This window comes from Arachis ipaensis, chromosome B04, assembly GCF_000816755.2.
Source record: "Arachis ipaensis cultivar K30076 chromosome B04, Araip1.1, whole genome shotgun sequence".
Lineage (NCBI taxonomy): Eukaryota > Viridiplantae > Streptophyta > Magnoliopsida > Fabales > Fabaceae > Arachis > Arachis ipaensis.
In genome coordinates this window covers 37,584,943-37,605,561 of record NC_029788.2, presented here as the reverse complement: position 1 = coordinate 37,605,561, position 20,619 = coordinate 37,584,943, and the positions used below count along the sequence as shown (strand labels likewise).

Here is a 20,619-nt window from a genome sequence, read left to right as displayed (position 1 = left end):
TGTAGTTATGCAATTATAACTATTTTTTTTGACAATTATTCATAAAGTAAAAGATAATTATTTTTATAAATGTAATGTTGTATTATTGAATGCATTCATAAAACAGTTTTATACTCACAATAAATAAAAATTAAATTCATAGCATATTAGTATAGAGTACTACTACACATTTAAATATTTTTTGTAACCAAATTTAATCAAGTTGTCATAAATTCTCCTTCTTGGGAAAATCGTGGGGAGCTCTCGACAACCGGGGAGAATTCAGGGAGAAATCAAGTGAGAGAACATAAAATGAGAAGACACCACATCCAACTCAAAACCTTAAGGTGTCAAGTTAATGGGTCTCTCATCTTATAAACTCCTCACTCTTCCATACTTTCTTTGATGTGGGACTAACTTCAACACTCCTCACACTTGCAACACTAACAATATTGTTGCTGCATTTTATTTTTGTTTCTTCTTCTCCTTCTCTTTTTCATGGTTTTATTCTTCTCAAGAGAGTAAATCAAGAAAAATTTTGAAAAAATAAAATGAGAAGGAGAAGATGAAAAAAGATGAAAAAGAAGGAGAAGACGAAGCAGAAGATGAGAAGGAGAAATTTAAATGAAACGAAATCAAATGAATCTAAATTAAACTAAGAAATAAACCGAAATTTCTTAAGGAATAAAAAATTTAGTCAATAATTAATAGCAGTATAAAGTGAACATTAGTTAATTCAAAAATGAACCGAAATTAGTTTAAATTTGAACAAAAACTAACTAAACAATCACACATGAACAAGTTCAGCAAATTCAAGTGAAACGAAACCAAATGAACCTAAATTAAATTAAGAAATGAATCGAAATTTTTTAAGGAATAAAAAATTTGGTTATTAACAGCAACATCAAGTGAACCTCAATTAATTCACAAATAAACTGAAATTAATTTAAATTTGAACAAAAATCAACTAAACAACTACACATGAACAAGTGCAACAAATTCAAGCAAAATGAAATCAAATGAACCTAAATTAAACTAAAAAATAAACTAAAATTTTTTAAATGAAAAAAAATTTAGTTAATACTTAATAGCAATATCAAGTGAACCTCAATTTAAAAGAAGAAGCGACGGCAGTAAAACTTGTGTGCATGAATTTGTGACAACAAAACGTGTATATGAATTTAAAATATTTGATTGAATTTGATTAGAATTATCACTTAAATATAAAACTTTATTCATTAGTATAATAGAATAAATTATACCTATATTAAACTCAAATAAATAATGACTTTATTAGTAGTTAACTTCAAAAGCCAACGGCTTCCTAAATAAAATCCTCCTCTCGTGCTTCTTTTGCGAGGAATGTCCAAAATTAGTTTTTGACAATTTTTTAATAAATAAAATATTAAGAATAATTCAATAATCAAAATTTGCTATTTGTTTTTATTGTCTCTATCATCTTCCCTTTCAAAAGAAAAAGTAGAAAGAAGCGTTCGTTGGTTAAGAAGCGATTCGATTCGACAGAAGCAGAAGAAGCAAAACCACTGGTTTCTTTGTATTACTACTCAGATCTGATCTTGAATCAGAAGAAATCAAAAGAAAAATGGGCCAGAAATCTCTGATCTACGCCTTCGTCTCTCGCGGAACCGTGGTTCTTGCAGAGTACACTGAATTCAGCGGCAACTTCAACACCATCGCCTTCCAGTGCCTCCAGAAGCTTCCTTCCTCCAACAACAAGTTCACCTACAACTGCGACAGCCACACATTCAACTTCCTCGTCGACAATGGCTTCAGTCGGTTCCTCTCTTTTTCTCTCTAGATCTGTTTTCCTCTGATTCAATTTTGTGTATATATGTATGCATTTTTGCTCAGATGATTGTTAGGGTGGAATTCTCATTGTGTTTGAGTGATTTGAAATGCTGCATTGTCGTTTTTCAGCTTACTGTGTTGTTGCGGATGAAACTGCTGGAAGGCAGGTTCCTATTGCGTTTCTGGAGCGAGTGAAGGATGATTTTGTTTCTAAATATGGTGCCTCCGATAAGGCCGGTGCTAATGCTGCCGCCAACAGCCTTAACAAGGAGTTTGGGTAATTTTGTGTTTTGTGCTGTCGTGAGAATCGAGACTAATTGATTATGGAGGTTGATTTGTTTGAATTTGTGTAAATTGTGTTGTTTTGTTTTGTTTGGATGGTGCAGGCCGAAATTGAAGGAGCATATGCAATACTGCATCGATCACCCTGAGGAGATAAGCAAGCTTGCCAAGGTTCAGAATCAGGTCTCTGAAGTTAAGGGTGTCATGATGGAGAATATTGAAAAGGTACATACAGATGCCTTGCGAGCTGTGATTTATGGGCACTGCCCACGCTGGTGTGTTGGCTTATGGCGATATAGTTGTTACTGCTGAAATCGAAGAGATCAAATTGGTGGATCATAGGTGTTGTGTTTCTACAAAGCATAGATGCTCTTTAAAATTTCAAAAATAAAAAAGACATGTCATAACACAGTGGATCTTTGGAAAATTAACATAATACTTAAACATCATTAATGAGGCTGTTATATTAGTTTAGTCAGCAACTTTTTCAAACTTCTCAAACTCATGCTGTTATACATTGTTGATATTTTAACTGGTTAAGCATGTCAGATTTGGATCCGAGGTATTATCGGTTATATATTCTTGTTCTTTTTGGATTTCAAGTCACTGTAGAAACGTGAGAACTTCGTTTCAATTAGATATGCAGTTTTTTTTCCCCATAGTATCTGTTGATCTGGTTTTGAAACTTTAATTAAAATAAAACAGGAAACTTTAGTTGTGCATGTAGCTTGGCCAATTAATTTAGTAAAAAGGAAGCCTTTGGAGGAACAGGGCCCAGGAGGAGCAAGGAAAATTTGGTCCTGATGGGTTTTACATTCCCCGATTCATGTCCATTTCTGACATTTGTTGTCTATTGTCCATACCCTAAGGCACAAGGTAAAAAGAAGCCATTTCATCATAACCCATTTCAATGGAGCAAATGGATTTAAGATTTCTGTGTTGAGAGCAAATTATTGTTAAGTTAGATTTGAAGGTGGGTTATGCTCATGTTAGTTGGCGTTTCATAGATAAGTTTCTTGACTGGGAAAAATTTGAGATTTGATGGAGATAATCATGGATAGTAGGATATTCTCCAGCTACGAACCTTTTTTTTTCCCCAAAAGATGGAAATGATGACTGAACAGCCGGGAATTTGTCAATTCTAGAGCTGTATAGGTTTGACAGCGTTTAAGTTGATGTGTTGGTCAGTCGGCTACTGTTTGTAGGTGAATTATTTAATATTATCCTTCTGAGATAGGGTGACATTTATGCAAATTTGTTGTATATCATTACAGTTGTCTGTGGCTGAAATAATCTAGCTCAAATATTGTAACTGAAAACTAACTCCATGTTCAATTGTTCATTGACTTCTCATTATATTTTTTTATTGTAACATAAAGCATTTGCTCAATCATATTGACTTGTTCATAATATAATGTAGGTTCTGGACAGGGGAGAAAAGATAGAGCTTCTAGTTGACAAGACCGAGAACCTTCATAATCAGGTTAGTATGTCGTTTACGTGTATCTGCATGTTCTTCTCTCCCTGAAAGGTCTTGATTCTTGGACGTATGAAATTTCTTATATATGCTTGAGGTTCATTTAATAAGCCTCTTGATATTTGATAGTTTTGATGCAATACTGATTACTAGTCTCCTGGTACCTTGTTAGTGTCTCAATGTCCTTTCTGTTAGGATGGACATAAAATACACTAATTCAGTGTCTCATCTATCAAACACGATTTTGTGTTTGTGTCCCTGTCTTAGTGTCTCGTCCCGGTAAACAAACGCAGCCTATTTACGGAACAAAGTCCTATTTTGAAAAAAAATTTTGGATTTCTAGTTGTTTTCATTGTGAATAATCCTCGCGATATCCGTGGGTTTAGGGTTTTTTTTTTTTTTTTTTTTTTATAATTTTAAAAGACAAAATCCTGTTTCATTCATGATTGAGATTTTTTGAGACAGGCACAAGACTTTAGGACTTCAGGGACCAAAATTCGTAGAAAAATGTGGCTGCAGAACATGAAGATGAAGCTGATTGTATTGGCAATTTTGATAGTCCTGATCCTCGTAATTGTCCTTTCCGTCTGCCATGGATTCAAGTGTGGAAAATAAGCACTCCATTTTCCAACATATTTTATATTTTTTCATTTTGACCACTCTTGTGATTATATATTGTTGAGGAAAGATATCACATTCGTGACATGATTTTGTACGTAGTAAAGACATCATATTCCTTATTCACTTTGTTCTACTCATGATATTTTTACAATATGATATAAGAATGCTTTTTGAAGGTAAAATTTTGGCCATCTATTGTAGTTTGATTTCTTCTCCATTGACCAAGTTTTAATCAGTGAAGCAAATTTATACCATTTTTCCATCAAACCTAAAAATTTGGCAGATAGTCACTCGTCCACTTCAGAAGAGTTACTAGATAACTGATTAGCAATTATATTTTATCATAGAGCTATCATAACTAATATTTTTTCATAATTCAGCTAATATTCCATCAACAAATACTCTTAAAGTCATATGCTGGACTTTTAAGTACAAATATATATGATAATGTGGTTGAATATATATTGATTCATTATTTCATCTTTCTGTTTTCTTCTTCGGTTTGAACTCATTCCTTTATCTATAAACTAAGGAGGCTTCTTCGGTGGAGAAAGAGTATTGTGATGTTTTAAGCTTATATGAAATTAAGAAAAATTATTTGGGTCATATTATAATTAGTAAATTTAAAAAGAATTCCACATTTATATTTATTAATTGCTTTTACCACCATCATCATCCTCAACATTCTCCCATGGCTCCTCTTCTTCATTTCACCCTTCGGCACCATAACAACGAGCTCCCCATCGATGAAGAAGATGCTAACAAACTCCGACGGCGCTGATTCCGAAAGCCGGAACCTCCTTATATGAAGGAGAACAAGCTCCGTGGAGTGCAATTTCACATTCAGGCGAGGCAAAACCTCATTCCACTTTCCTAATTTCAAGTTTCCTTTGATAATATGCAAAACATTTTAACCCTGTATACGGATTTAATCTCATCGACTCAATTAGAATATTCTTGACTGGTGTTCAACCACATCCGTTTCACTTCCCCACCGAAAACAGACCCTATAAACTATAGAAAAAATTTCAAATATTTTTGAAATACCGATAACAACTAAAACTATTAGAACATTGATATTTCAAAAATACTGACATTCTTCCTAAGCTATAACAAGTAGAATAAGATAACCTTTCACGAAATGACAATTGACAAGTCCATCAACTTCCTTTACGATTTCTTTTTACTAACTTGTATAGCTTAATTAAATTCACAAGTATACACAAAGTTTCTGCAATTTTGAAGGTAGATTATTTTTCCGTGTCACTTAAAATGTACTGAATTTCGACATTTTAACTTCATGGCCAAAACAAATAAATAAAGAAAACTCGTGTCTAAATTAGGATTTGATGTTTGCTCTATATACTAAATTTAGCGAGTTTTTTAATTTTGATATTGGGATAGGAGTGGTGTATGGCTAGTTTATTGGAGTGCAGGGTGTATCACAAAGGTGTGACGGCGTTGAATAATGAATCGGACGGTCCGATTTGAGAGGAGAGTAATCGGACGGTTCAATTTCAGGTATCGCAGGGACACAAATCGGATCGTCCGATTTGCGCGCTGCATGCCACGCGTCAAACATGCACGCTCTTCAGCCCTTGGTTGTATCTCTATGTTAAACAAATCGGACCATCCCTTTCACTCGTGTCTCACTCACCCCCAACCCTACCTTCTCCTCTCTTCTCCCATTGTTGAAGCAACATCGGATCAGGAAACAAAAAATTGGACCACCACCATCATTAACCTTAGTTCAACAATGCCAAGAAGACGAAAAATAAAAGACGTCAATCATCCGTAACTTCACATTGTTAATTATCTTGATCATTCTAATTATGTAAGTTTTTATTATCAAATATTTTGATTTAATAAAAATAATATTAATAATGTTAGAAATTAGTAGAAAAATATTGTAGTAATAATTATTAAGATAGATTATATAAAAATAGTCAATAAAATAAAATAAATTTAGAAGATATTTAAAAAATTATTGAATTAATTATTATTATTATTATGAGTATATTATTTAGATATTTAATTAAGAATTTATGATTTGTTGTGTGTTGTTAGATTAGAATAGTTATTTGAAAATGTTTGTTTATTATGATAGAAGTGAAAACTTTAAAATTGTTTAAATATAATAATTGTTTGAAGTGAATTAATTAAGGATTAATGATTTTTTGTTGTGTGTTGTTAGATGAGATTAAGATTAGAATAGTTAGTTAAAAATGTTTGTTTATTAGGTTGGAAGTGGAAATTTTAAAATTGTTTAGATATACTAATTGTTGGAAGTGATAATTAAGGTATATTATTATTATTGTTATAGTACCATGAGGAATGAAAATCGAATAAATTTAGTGTAATTTAGGTAATTAATTATGTTAGTAATACTAAATTTTAAATATGAATTTAATAAATTAATTATGATTATTGATAAATTTGGTGATATAAAATATGAATTTTTTGTAAAATAGATTTAGTATATTTAAAGTAGTTAATAATATAGTTGTTAATATGATTATGTTTCGCTGGTTATGTGATAATGAGAATTTGATTTTGTTAAATTTAATTTGTTAATTAAATATGGTAATCTTTGTTTTGTTTAATGTGATATATGGCTACGTTTGGTAGGGTTCACGAATGTTGGAATGTAACTACCTAATATCGTCGGATCCGTACAATCAAATTGTGGAGGGGCATTTATGGGAGACTGATTTTTATCACGTTTTTTAAATTGGAGTTGTCCAATGTCAGTCGGCATTAGTTAATGCTCAGATCAAGAGATGGCGCCCTGAGACTCACATTCTATTTTCCAGTTGGTGAGTGTGCTGTGACATTGGAGGACGTGGCAATAATTCTTGGTCTTTTGACGAATGGGCTTCCAGTTACAGGACCGACCCTCACTAGTTATAAGGCTTTAGAGGCCAAATGCTTGGATCAATTTGGTGTTGCACCTAGGAAGACAAACTGTAGAAGAAGCTTCATAAAGTTCACGTGGTTTTGAGGACTGAAAGATCATTTAGTGTTGGCTGATGAAATTCACATTTAGAGGTACGTCAAGTGCCACATAATGTTATTATTTGAGAACGTTATGTTTGGAGACAAGTCTGGGACAGCGGTGTAATGAGCAAATATTTTATACGCTTTTTGGCATTGTTTTCATATAGTTTTCTTTATGTTTTGTTTAAGTTTTATTAAGTTTTCATAGGTTTTAATGCAAAATTCATATATTTAGATTCTACTTTGAGTTCGTGTGTTTTATGGTGATTTCAGGTATTTTCTGACTGAAATTGAGGAGTTTGAGCAAAAGTCTGATTCATAAGCAAAGAAAGGATTGCAGATGTTGTCAGGATCTGACCTCCGTGCACACGAAAGAGCTTTTCTGGAGCTATAGAGATCCAAAGGGAGCGCTCTCAACGGTTATGGAAAGCTAACATCCAGGGCTTTACAGAAATATATAATAGTCCATACTTTGGTTTGGAAATGAAGGCCCAAATCTGGCGTTCAATGCCAGCCACTAGCCCCATTCCTGGCGTCCAGTGCCCACAGGGAAGCAGCTGGCGTCCAACGCCCAGGATGGAGTCCCTAGCCAGCGTTCAACGCCCCTAAGAGGTACTAGATCGTGAGAAACACTCAAACTCAGCCCAAACACTCACCAAGTGGGCCTCATAAGTAGATTTTCGCACTACAAGACTAGTTTATCTTATTTTCTGCAATTCTTAGTTACTAGACTAGTATAAATATAACAAAGATCACCATTGTTAAGGACTTTTGACTTTTAGATCTTTGCCCATTCGAATACTATTATGTACAGTCAGTGACGGATACAGAAAATTTTGGTAGTGGGGGCAAAATTTATATAACATGATAATAATTTTTATAATAAAAATAATATATGTATATAAAAAATTAAATATGAAATAATTTATTAATTACTATATATATCTGTGTATAAATACATGTATTATTTAACTTATTTTCAATGTATATTTTATATTTAATATATATTTTTTAAAATTAAGTAATTTTTCTCTTAACACTATCATTAAAATTTTTATTTCTATATATATTACTAAACAATTATTTAAAAATTCACTTTCCAACCCAATTAGAAGCTGACGCTTATTGATATTCATAATTAAATCTGAGAATTGATCGTTCTAACGAATATCTATTATGAAATTTTTAAATTGACGATTAAGTACCAAAAGTTAAATAAAAAAATTGTTGTGGGGTCAAATTTAATAATCTAATGGGGGCAAATAAATATTATTATCATGTACTACTAAAAAAAAAAAAAATCCAAATTGTAGTGGAGGACTTGCCCCCACAATAGTATGCTTGGAACCGTCCCTGTGTACAGTATGAGTCACTAACCTCCAAAGGTTAAGGTTAGGAGCTCTGCTGAGTTTCATGGATCAATAATATTACTGTTTTTATTAAATATGTCTTATTCTATTCTCTTATGCAACCTCGTTCTTCATCTTATGAATTTAGGGTGACCCGTGACAATCACCCTTGTTCTACATGGGTTTCGTGCGATTCCTGACCCAGATAGCATTGAACTAAAGCTAGAGATTGCATTGCGGATTCCTATAGAGCATCTGAGCAACTTTGGATATATGACATATAATCCCGTTGACTATGGGTGCGTGAGGTCTTTGTGGCATTAAGGCTAGAGTCAAAGAAGCAGCACTTTCTGATCCAGAAGATCTGCCTTATCTGTGGCACCTTGAGTAGGATCGTGAAGGGGAATGGATTGCTTAGAGATTTATCTTTTGCTACAGTGAGAAACCTAGAGGTGGCTTGATGAGAGGACATGAGTCATCTCAATGTGGTGGATTGCTGCAGTGGAGGAGGTTAACTTGATGAGAGGACATGAGTTAATCACTTACGGCTGCCATTGAAGGAATCAGAAGGTTATTGAAGAAGACAGTAAGAAAAGTTAATCCGGAAAGACAAAGTGAAGGTTGTGGTAGGCTTAGAGAAGGGGGGGTTGAATCTATGCCTTCTTTTTAAGTTGCTGTTATTACCCTTTTAAAACAAATTTGCAATTCTGATTCTGTTTGAACTCAGCAGCGGAAATTTATGAGACAATTTATTTTTGTCTCATGAATATCAGAAAACAGAACACAGCAGAGAAGAGAAAAGCTAACACCAGCAAGTATCCTGGTTCGGTTGCCTTGTGCTATGCAACCTACATCCAGTCTCCTCCACAACTATGGAAGAATTTCACTATAGTTAACAGTATTAGATACACGAATTTCACAGTATTGACCCAATCCTTTCACACTCAAGTTCTAACCTAACTTGACATTGGCTATGCTAATACCTAACTATACCTCTTAGTGCTGACCCAACTAAGAAAGGGATACCTTACAGGTACAAGATACAAGACACAAACATACCTAAAGAAATCTGAAAATAACTCTAGGCTTTTCTCTCAAGTGTATCACTCAGCCTTTTTCCACTCATGGCTTTTACTTGAGCTTTTTCACAATGCCTTTTCTCACAAGAAATTACAGAAAGATAAACATAGAAAAGTACATTACAATCTGTAAAACATGAAGGAGATTGACTTCATCAGCAGCCTCTTTGCTATGTGCAAAACCAGATTTGTAAACCTCAGATACAGTTCTTCAGTATTGGCTGAATGCTTCTTTGAAAGAAAGCATTATCCAAGTAGAGGAACTTCTTAACAGAACACTGTTCTCACACTCTGGTTTTCTCTCCTTACTTTCTGAATGAACAACAAGCTTCATTTATCTCCTTACATGTTGTTTGGTTCTTCTTCCAAGGTCAACACCTTGAGCCTTGAGCTTCACCAACCCACTGTCTCATTTTTTCCCATTAATCCTCATAATGGAAACTTTGCTTCTAACCTTCCTTGGTTGACCAAAAGCCGCTTTAACAGCAGAAAAGATTTCTTCAATGGTAAACCCAGATCTGAACCCTTGAGATACTTCTTGGTCCCCAAGAAACAATCTTGACCATTGATGTACAGTAGTGGTGAACAGAGATTACTTTCTTCATTTATCCCAAATTGATTTCCAAGCTGTCTCCTTTTTGCTTGACCGAAGACATTTGACATCATACACAGATGTTTCCAATGGTAAAACCCTATCTCAGCCATTGAAAACCAACTTGGTCCCCAAGATACACTTGTGACCGTGGATACACAGCAGATTAGAGCAAAAATCAACTTTCCCTTGTAACCCATTTTTGGAATGGCAGAGTGTTGGGAAGAAGAGAAGAAAATGAGATGCATGTAGAAGGAAATGAAAATCACCTTTAACTTCTGACCTCTTCTTGATATAGATTGATGATGGGTGATTAGACTTCTATCATTTACTTAATCTTCTCTTTCTTTCTTCTTTAGTGAATAGCTTAGGGAAGAAGCTCTCTCTTTCTTTTTCTGAGTTCTGACCAAAAGGGGACAGGTTAACGTTGCTTTTGGGTGAGAGCAAGGTGGAAGAGTTTGAATGAGAGAGGCAACGAACTGGGCTTGGATCGGATCTTTTTCATTCAGTCCGTTGCCTTGTATTCTTTGTTTCTTTTGGGCTTTGTTTGCATTTTAGCCCACCAGTCTTATTTATATGTTTCTCTCATTCACTTGGGCTGCTGCTGCATTATATTTATTTTTGGCCTACAACATATCATCATAAATAATCAGCAGCATATAATTATAAACAATTAATATTTAATTATTTATTTTTCCCAATAAAATAATGTTTGTCATCACTAATTAATTTAGTTAATTTTCTTAACTCAACAATCTCCCCCTTGATGACAAACATATTTAAGCAATAACTAAAAGGAATTGAATTTTAGTAAGGTTTAGAAACTCCCTTTGATTTTTGTCATTTGCTTTTATGTTGCTCCCCCTTTCCTTTTCAAGATTAGCTCCCCCTTGATTTATGCTTTTCTCTTTGTTCCTGTTTTACATTACACTTAAAGAGAGCACAATAAAGAGTTATACACATTTACTAGTAGCTGCAGCAATGCCAAAAAAATTCCTAGGACACATTTACCATCCTATTATCCTATTGCTATTATCCTATTGCTATTACTCCCCCTTTTGTCATCAAGGGTGGATAATAAGCAAGATCAGCAAAAACAGCACCTTATAACCTGCAGAAGAGAGTTAGTGCACAGTCATAATGAATTAACAAAGGTGCAATGTTATCCAAGGTTATTATAGTCATCCAAGAGAACAAAACAGTTCAACAGTAGCAAAAGAAACAGAATTCATTAGACACAATGAGCAGACAGCAGCAGCTTTAGGAAACAATTCTTTAGGCATCCGAACCACTTCCCTCCGAATCAACTTCTTCATCAGCACCAGTGGCAGGGTCTTCATCCTTTTGAAGGTTATCAATGAAAGTCATGATCACAGCCACACTATTTCTTGACTTATGGAGGAAATTTTTGTGCTTGCTTGCTAGCTTCCTTTGCTCTTTGCTCATAGCAATCAAGTGATTTGATTGAGAGACAAACTCCTGAACAACATTCTTGACAACATTCAGCAGGGCAGATTTCTAGCCAGTAGAGATATGAATGTCGCTTAACCTGAGGACACAGACAATAATGCCAACACAACAATCTAATGTATATACATGCTTATCTAGAATTCTATGTTTGCACAAAAGTCTAATAATCCATAAAAGCACATATTGCAAACGATGGCAGCATGTAAGCAATAATTCACCAGTACAACATAAAGTTCAAATGACTTGAAGTCATCCAAGTTCAGTTCACAAACAAGTCAGCCAAGTTCAGTTCACAAACAAGTCAAACAGATTTCAATTCATAAACCCAAGTCAGTCACCAAACACAAGACTAATCAAAACTAATATCCAATAATCTCAGTAAGTCTTATGTCTTATCAAGCCTCATATATGCATTTTTCTCCCCTTTTGTTATCAAGGTGGGAAAAATAAAACAAAACAGAACCTGCAAAATAGTGTGTTAGAGGCATGTTAAAGCTAGATGTTGCGTTTTGAAATACAAAAAAAATTCGGAAGAGAAATAAAGATCATATTTCAACCAGCAACACCATAGTTATATAACAAAACTCACAATGTTCAAATACCAATTCTTGGTAAAAAATCATTAGAACTAAAAAGAGAGTTTCATATCACTTGAAGGTTTCAAAAACAAAAAGAGACCATATGTATAATAAGATTCAAGCATGGTTCATGTCCATTTTTACACGACAAAAACCAGATCTCTCATTTCTTATTCAACAAATGACTCTTTGACCTGCAAACTAGAATTCTCAAAAAAGACATTAGCACAATTAAAACAGAAGTTGCAATTTTTCAAAAATTGAAATGATGATAATGAGAAATGTAGAAAAGACATGCACAATACATGAATAGGTTTGCAATTTGCAGCAAGTTAAGAGAATTCTTGAAAAAATTTCAGAACCCTATTCCAAGAAGGTTCAGAGCCTAGAAGATAAAGTGCAGAGTGATGGTTCTTCTTCTGCCCAGAATTGTCTCATTCGAACCTGTGAGACCAAGACTCAACAAACACATCAGCAAATCTCAAACAATGAATCATAGCTTAAAATCCCTAAACTAGTCCTAAGCATGCAAAATCTGTCCTCAGCAAGTGGTTTTGTAAAAATATCTGCTAATTGCTCCTCTGATTTAACAAATTGAATGCAAATATCCCCCTTTTGGACATGTTCTCTTATTGAGTGAAATTTCACTTCAATATGCTTAGTCCTAGAGTGCAAGACTGGATTTTTTGAAATATTAATGGCACTCATATTATCACACATCAAGGGTATATTTTCAGCCTTTAATTTGTAATCAGCAAGTTGTGTTTTTAACCATAAAAGCTGAGAACAACAAGAAGAAGCAGCTATATACTCAGCCTCTGCAGTGGATAAGGCCACTGTTGGTTGCTTCTTACTTGACCAAACATTTAAGGACTTTCCAAGGAAGCAACATAAACCAGAAGTGCTCCTTCTATCAACTCTATCACCAGCAAAATCTGCATCACAATAACCAACTGCAGAAAAATCATCAATCTTAGGATACCAAAGACCAAAATTGGATGTGCCATGAACATATCCAATGATCCTTTTAACTGCAGAAAGATGTGACTCTTTTGGTTTGGATTGGAACTTAGAACACAATCCAACACTTTGCACAATATCGGGTCTAGAGGAAGTTAAGTACATAAGAGAACCAATCATTCCTCTATACCTAGTCTCATCAACATCTTTCTCAGTTTCTCCCTTATCCAATTTTGAATTAGGATGCATGGGAGTTCCCATGGGTTTGACATTCTCCATACCAAATTTCTTAACTAATTCCTTGGCATACTTCTCTTGGTGAATGAAAATACCTTTTTCAGTTTGTTTAATTTGCAGCCCAAGGAAGAAATTAAGTTCACCCATCATACTCATGTCAAATTCACTTGTCATGAGTTTTCCAAATTCAGAACAAAGGGATTCATTTGCTAATCCAAAAATAATGTCATCAACATATATTTGGACAAGAATAAAAGAATTATTAGAGTTCTTGATGAATAGAGTTGTGTCAGTGGTGCCTCTTTGAAAACTATTTTTCAAAAGAAAAGAACTAAGTCTCTCATACCAAGCTCTAGGAGCTTGTCTTAAACCATAGAGAGCTTTAGATAATTTGAAAACATGATCAAAGTGCTCTTTATTTTCAAAACCAGGAGGCTACTCTACATACACTTCTCTATCTATCACTCCATTCAAAAATGCACATTTCACATCCATTTGATATAATTTAAAACCACAATATGCAGCATAAGCTAAGAGAAGTCTTATGGCTTCCATTCGGGCAACAGGGGTAAAGGATTCATCAAAGTCTATTCCTTCTTCTTGGTCATATCCTTGTGCCACTAGCCTTGCCTTGTTTCTTGCAATGCTACCATCTTCTCCCAACTTGTTCCGAAAAATCCACTTGGTGCCGGTCACTTTCTTTCCACTTGGCCTTGGAACCAAAGTCCATACTTAGTTCTTTTCAAACTCAAGAAGCTCATCCTCCATAGCTTTAACCCAGGAAGGGTCACTAAGTGCTTCCTTGACGTTTTGAGGCTCTATTTGTGAAAGAAGGGCAATGTTTGATCCTTCATTTGTCTTTCTAGTGGAAGACCTAGTTTGCACTCCATGAGATACGTCCCCAATGACAAATTCCTCAGGATAATTCTTCAAGAATCTCCATTCATGAGGTCTGGTGGACTTGGAGGCAGATTCAGTCACCAAGGGATTCTGGGCGCTGTTGGCTGCAGGATTTCCTTCAGATTCATGAGACAAAATGGAATTGTCTCTTGAATTATCAGCATTTGCAGTTTCTGGTTCAACTTGTCCAGAATTTTTTTTTCCAAGATTTTGAGCAGTTTCATCCTCCTTTTGAGCTTGATTTCCTGCATCACAATCTTCCAAAATGCTTTGTACCAAGTTAGTATCACAAAATGTAACATGTATGGACTCCTCAATAATCCTAGCATCTTGATGATAAACCCTATATGCTTTACTAGTTGTGGAATATCCTACAAATAAACACTCATAAGCCTTTGGATCAAATTTTTCCAAATTTTCTTTGTTATTTAAAACAAAACATTTGCATCCAAAGATGTGCAAGTAATCTAAATTTGGTGGGTAGCCTTTCCAAAGTTCATAAGGGGTTTTCTTCAAAAATTTCCTTATGATTGTTCTATTTAAAATGTGGCAAGCTGTGTTAACTGCTTCAGCCCAAAGGAATTTTGGAACATTACTCTCACAAAGCATGGCTCTTGTCATTTCTTGTATGCTTCTATTTCTTCTTTCCACAACACCATTTTGTTGTGGTGTTCTTGGACAAGAGAAGTTGTGAGATATTCCAAATTCCTCACAAAAGGATTCAAACAAATTATTTTCAAATTCAGTTCCATGATCGCTTCTTATAGAAGAGATTTTCAAATCCTTTTTATTTTGAATTTTCTTGCAAAAAGGTTCAAAGGCCGAAAATGCTTCATTTTTGTGTGCAAGAAATAAAACCCAACCAAACCTAGTGTAGTCATCCACAATTACTAAACCATAATGTTTATCATCTAGGCTTTGAGTTCTTGTTGGACCAAATAAATCAATGTGTAGCAACTCAAGTGGTCTTTTAGCAGAGATGTCTTCCTTTGGTTTAAAAGAACTTTTTGTTTGTTTTCCCATTTGGCAAGCATCACAAGTGATGTCTTTGTCAAACTTTATCAAAGGAAGACCTCTTACTAATTCTTTCTTTACAAGTTTGTTTATTTGAAACATACTTTCATGGCCCAATCTCTTGTGCCACAACCACTTTTCAGATTCTTTAGAGTGAAGACAAGCTACATTTTGATCCTTTAGTTCATCAAGAGTAAGTCCATACATATTATTGAAACGCTTGGCAACAAACATCACTTCATTTGTCTTTTCATTAACAACACAACATTCAAGCCTTTTGAAAACAACTAAATATCCTAAATCACACAGCTGACTTATACTCAAAAGATTGTGCTTTAAACCACAAACCAAAAGCACATCATCAATGAAAGTAGATTGTTCATTACCTACTTTTCCAACAGCAATGATTTTACCTTTACCATCATCTCCAAAGGTCACAAAACCACCATCATACTTATTTAGTTTGATGAAGTAGGTTGACCTTCCAGTCATGTGCCTTGAACATCCACTATCCATGTACCACATGTCCTTTTTGTTCTTGGATGCTAGGCAAATCTCATCAAGATTGTTGTTTCCAGCCATGAAACAGTCCTTGTTATCTCCTTCAGATTCTTCTTCTTCATTTGAGTCATTCTCAAGATCCTCCCAAGCTGCCATGAGTACTCTCTTCCTTTCCTTCTTTTATTTGTCCTCCTTTTTGAGCTTTGGACAATTTGACTTGAAGTGCCCAGCCTCCTTGCAATGATGACACGTCACCTTGCTCAAGTCTATCTTTTTCTCCTTTGAACTTGAGCCCTTGTATTTTCCCTTGCTTTTCATCATCCTTCTAAATCTCCTAGCAAAAAACAAAAGCTCGTCATCTGAAATACCATCACTAGACTCACTCTCTTTCGGTTCTATTTGTGACTTGAGAGCTATTCCCCTTTTCTTTGAGTCTGTGTTTGTGTGTGTGGCTTCATAGGCAAGGAGTTTTCCTCTCAGCTCATCATAGGTTATGGGACTTATGTTGTTACTCTCGGTTAGGACAGTGGTAGTGTTTTTCCACTCTTTTGTGAGGCTTCTAAGGAGTTTTCTCACCAAGGTTTGTTCTGCATAGTTTGTACCCATAGCATCAAGGTTGTTGATTATGATTGAGAATCTCTCAAATGCTTCATCAATGCTTTCTCCATCATTCATGCTAAACATCTCGTACTCTTTTCGCAGCATATCAATCCTCGTTTCTTTGACTTGTTTAGTGCCTTCATGTGTAACCTGGAGTTTTTCCCAGATTTTTTTGGCTGTCTTGCATCTAGACACCTTCCGGTACTCTTCAAAGCTGATAGCACAGTGAAGAAGGTTGATTGCTTTAGCGTTCAGCTCTATCTTCTTCTTGTCATCTTCATTCCATTCAGCTTCTTCTTTCGGAGTCACCACTCCATCAGCACTTATTTTTGTTGGGATCTTGGGACCACTCTGATGAATGGATTTTTGATGGTATAGAATTTCACAAATGAATTCTCGTTGTAAAGTATAGTTTCTAAACCAAGCAATAATCCTTTCATACAAAAAGTTGTTTGTCACTAGTACAAACCCCTAAAATTTATAAACCGAAGTATTGGACCTCGGGTCGTTCTCCCTAGGAATTACAACAAAGTGTCTTGTTATTAGTTATGAGTTATTTTGGGGTTTTGGATAAGAAGCATGAAAAGTAAATGGCAATGAAAATAAACTAACAACTATAAAAAGGCTCTTGGTAAGGTGTGAGAACTAGAAGTCCTATCCTAGTTATCCTTCTCAATTGTGATGAGAATTGTTCATAAGCACAAGAGCTAGGCAATAAGGACTAAGTCCAAACCACAATTATATTGAATTGTCAAAAAGAGTTCAAACTCTCAAGAATATAGATAATATGGGTGAACACATGTGATTGAACTTTTGAACCCTCACCGGATGTGTATCCGCTCTATTCACTCAAGTGTTTAAGGGTTAATTCACTCAATTCTCTTCTAATCATGTTTTCCAAAATTTGATTTTCTTCTAACAATAAACACTTATTCAATGCATGCATACATTCATCATGAGGTCTTTCATTTAGGTTGTAATGGGGTTAGGGTCAAGGTAAGATCATTTATGGTCAAGTGGACTAGGATTTGAATCTTTGATTAGCATAGACTTTCCCACCTAACCTATTTAATGACCTATACAAATGCAAGCTATTCTAACTACCCATTCTTCACTTTTTCTTACATATTCATGCATTCTTATTTGATTCATAATACTTATGCATTGATCCCCTTTTTATTGGCTTCACTTTGGGGCATTCTGTCCCTTCTTTATTGTATTATTTTTTCTTTTTCATCATCATCATTTTTTTTTCTTTTCTTTTCATCGTTTTTTTTTCTTTTCTTTATATATATATTTTTTTTCTTTTTCTTCTTTTCAAACTAAATACAAGAACATCAATGCATAAGGTCTCTACATTTAATCAATACATGAATATGTGCCCAATTCCTAAACATAAAAGTGTACTGCCCGAATCCAACTAAAAGTACGGAATCTGTCATCCAAAACATCTAAAAATATCCAAAAAGCATCAAAATATCTAAAATCCAAAATAAGCAATAAAAGTATCCAAAGCAAACTAGAAATGCATCAAAATATATACAAAGATGTGCAAAATGAGATAACTAGGCTGAAAAGTTCACCGGTTCCCAAATAATGCTACCGGTGCCCTCCCCACACTTAAAATCAAGCATCATCCTCGATGCTAAACCGGAGGATCAGTGGGAGGTACAACGATAGGCTCTGGCTCTGACTGTGGCTGTGGGATCTCGGTAGCGGTAGGAGCAGCTGGAGGTGCATCCCGCTGAAGTGGCTCATCCGCATCCTCCTCCTGATGATCCTGCTCATCGGAGGTCGGAGAGTCTGGAAGCGGAGGTAACTCAGCGCCAAGGGAGATGAGTGCCTGATCCATCCGATCCAGTCGGCGTCTGACATTGAGCCTCTCGCGCTCCAAGAACCGAAACAGACGCTGAACTAGTAGGTAAGTAGGCTCAGGTGCTGAAGGGGGTGGGGCTGCTGTCAAAGAAGATGGTATAGCTGCCTCGACTGCCACTCTAGCTCGAGAACGGCGGCTGGTCGGGGGCCTCTCGTGCACCCACACACCCCAGGGAATAGTAACTTCCTTGTCATCGTCATCTGGAGGTGGTGGTGTCACGTCATTGTCCTCCCACGGGACATCAGCTAGCTCATCTAAGCTAGTAACCAGTGTCGGGAACGGTAACAAGCCGCGAATATGAGCTCTCCACATGCTATGCCTAATCAGTCGGGGAAAATATACTTCCTTCCCCTCCATGACACACCCAATCAAGACTAGCATATCCATCGGAATCTCTGAAAAGTGAGTGGTAGGGAAGACATAGTGGGCAAATATTTGTTGCCAAGTCCTAGCCTCCCTAGTCAGATGTGCAAATAGCATGCCCTTGGGCTTTGTGTTGCTCGAATCCAGTACCCAAGAAGCATCTGGTGTAGCAATCACGCGCCGAAGTGCCTCATAGTTGAAAGTCATCGAGAGGATAGCTACCTCTGCCTGCTGGTAGGCACACGTCTCAGGAGTACCAACTCTGCAGAGCAGTGCATCCCTCAAGGCATCCTCAGTGATCATAATCTCTCTACCCCTCAAGAATACTGAATCCAAGCCCGGTCGAAAGAAATTGCAGTAAAATTCCTTGACCCACGAGATGTTAATCCGTCCCAAGTCTCTATCGACGAAATCCAAGCCCAGCTCAGAAATACGGGCGTTTATGGCACGCCTCACATCATTGGGAAGATTCAGCTTCTTCTCAATATTCAGATTCTTCTTTGTATAACGGGAAAGGCGTAGCTCGCAGTAGAGATTTGGAAATTTGGTTGGATCAGTGGACGGGAGTAACTGATTTTCTTTCTCCTCCTCATTCAGTGGATTCCTCGCATAGTTAGCAGATGGTGGGGTGTAGAGGTTTTGGAGCGCTTCCTTTTCTTGGAAGCAGTGGCTATGGCTTTTCCTTTATCCGACATCCTGAAAAATATGATAGAATATATAAAACATTTAGCATGTAACAAAGAAGGCATGTTCAGGATACAATTATCAAAGAGCAATCATGATGTTGCACTGAATATGTAAAAGTGAACAAGTGAACATAAGTGAATGGACCAAGACTGTAATCTTCATTAAAGGCAACATCTCATATTCAAAAGGCAATAATATCATCATATTTTTGAAAGAATTGTTAAAGAGGGTTAAAGGTGAGTGGAAGTAAAACGGTTAAAGAAATTAGTAAGTTAGAAAAGTGGATTAGTGATATGATGATATATAGGCTCAATTGAACCGGAAGTTGCGGTTCATGTTCACAATGGTTGTGCAAATCCGGGAAGTCAAAAAGGAAACGGAAATTTACCCAAAACTGAAATAAAGATCAAAATGAAACTAATTTCCTTGAAAATCGGGCAGCATTCCGGCTTAAAATTGGACGTTCCCGGATAGCAAAATAACACAATTAGCACAAAAAATAACATCAATCACGCACAACAGCAAACAGATATTATTTGGCAACACATATTGCATGGAATATCAACCCAAAACCAACATACCGTACCCAAGGAAGCAAGCAGCAGATATGTACATACGGAGCAATTATCAGGCCTAGAATCCTCTATCCAGCCCTAGCTACCTAACAGCAATTATATCTATCTAACCTAACATACAAAATTTGAATTTAGCTAACTAACATGCAATTCCAGTAACTAACATAAATGAACAAATAAAAAGGAAAATAGAAAAAGAAATAACAGAAATGGAGCAGGAACCTGGGAGCCGGGAAAAACTGAGAATGGAAAGGGGGACTACGATAGGGCAGGGGCAGCAGAGACAGAAACTGGCACCGCCGTGAACGGTGGCGGTGAAGACGGCTGGCGCGGTGGTTGGAGAAACTGAGGGGAGGAGGGACGATGATGGTGAAAGAGGAGAATGATAGGAGAATGTGCAGGAAGAACAGAGAGGGGGCGAGCAGCCGGCAGTGATGATGGGGTGGCAGCGGAGGGGTTGGTCACGGTGAGATGGGTGAGAGGAGTGAGAGGGAGAGAGAGAGGACGGGTGGTGGTGAGAGGGGAAGGGAATTGATGGCCAAGGACGGTGACGGAGGTAGGTCGTGCGGCGGCGGTCGCGGTGAGTGGCGCTCGCCGGAGGTTGCTGGGGGTTGAGTGGTGGGGGAAGAGAAATGGAACGTTAGGGGGGGAAGAAGTGTGGTGCGCGAATGCG

The 20,619-nt window shown here is 36.2% G+C and overlaps 1 protein-coding gene across 1 annotated transcript; it reads left to right on the top strand.

Moving 5' to 3' along the window:
* On the top strand, positions 1,336-4,350 carry LOC107639246 (vesicle-associated membrane protein 721). Its single transcript, XM_016342724.2, has 5 exons — positions 1,336-1,772; positions 1,918-2,065; positions 2,175-2,295; positions 3,491-3,553; positions 4,013-4,350. Exons 1-5 carry the CDS (start codon positions 1,583-1,585, stop codon positions 4,160-4,162), a joined length of 672 nt encoding a protein of 223 aa, XP_016198210.1. The 5' UTR covers positions 1,336-1,582; the 3' UTR covers positions 4,163-4,350.

Coding starts and splice junctions, on each gene's coding strand:
- LOC107639246 (XM_016342724.2), top strand. CDS start 1,583: ATGGGCCAGAAATCTCTGATCTACGCCTTCGTCTCTCGCGGAACCGTG. Junction 1,773..1,917: donor CCTCGTCGACAATGGCTTCA/GTCGGTTCCTCT, acceptor GTCGTTTTTCAG/CTTACTGTGTTGTTGCGGAT. Junction 2,296..3,490: donor TGATGGAGAATATTGAAAAG/GTACATACAGAT, acceptor AATATAATGTAG/GTTCTGGACAGGGGAGAAAA.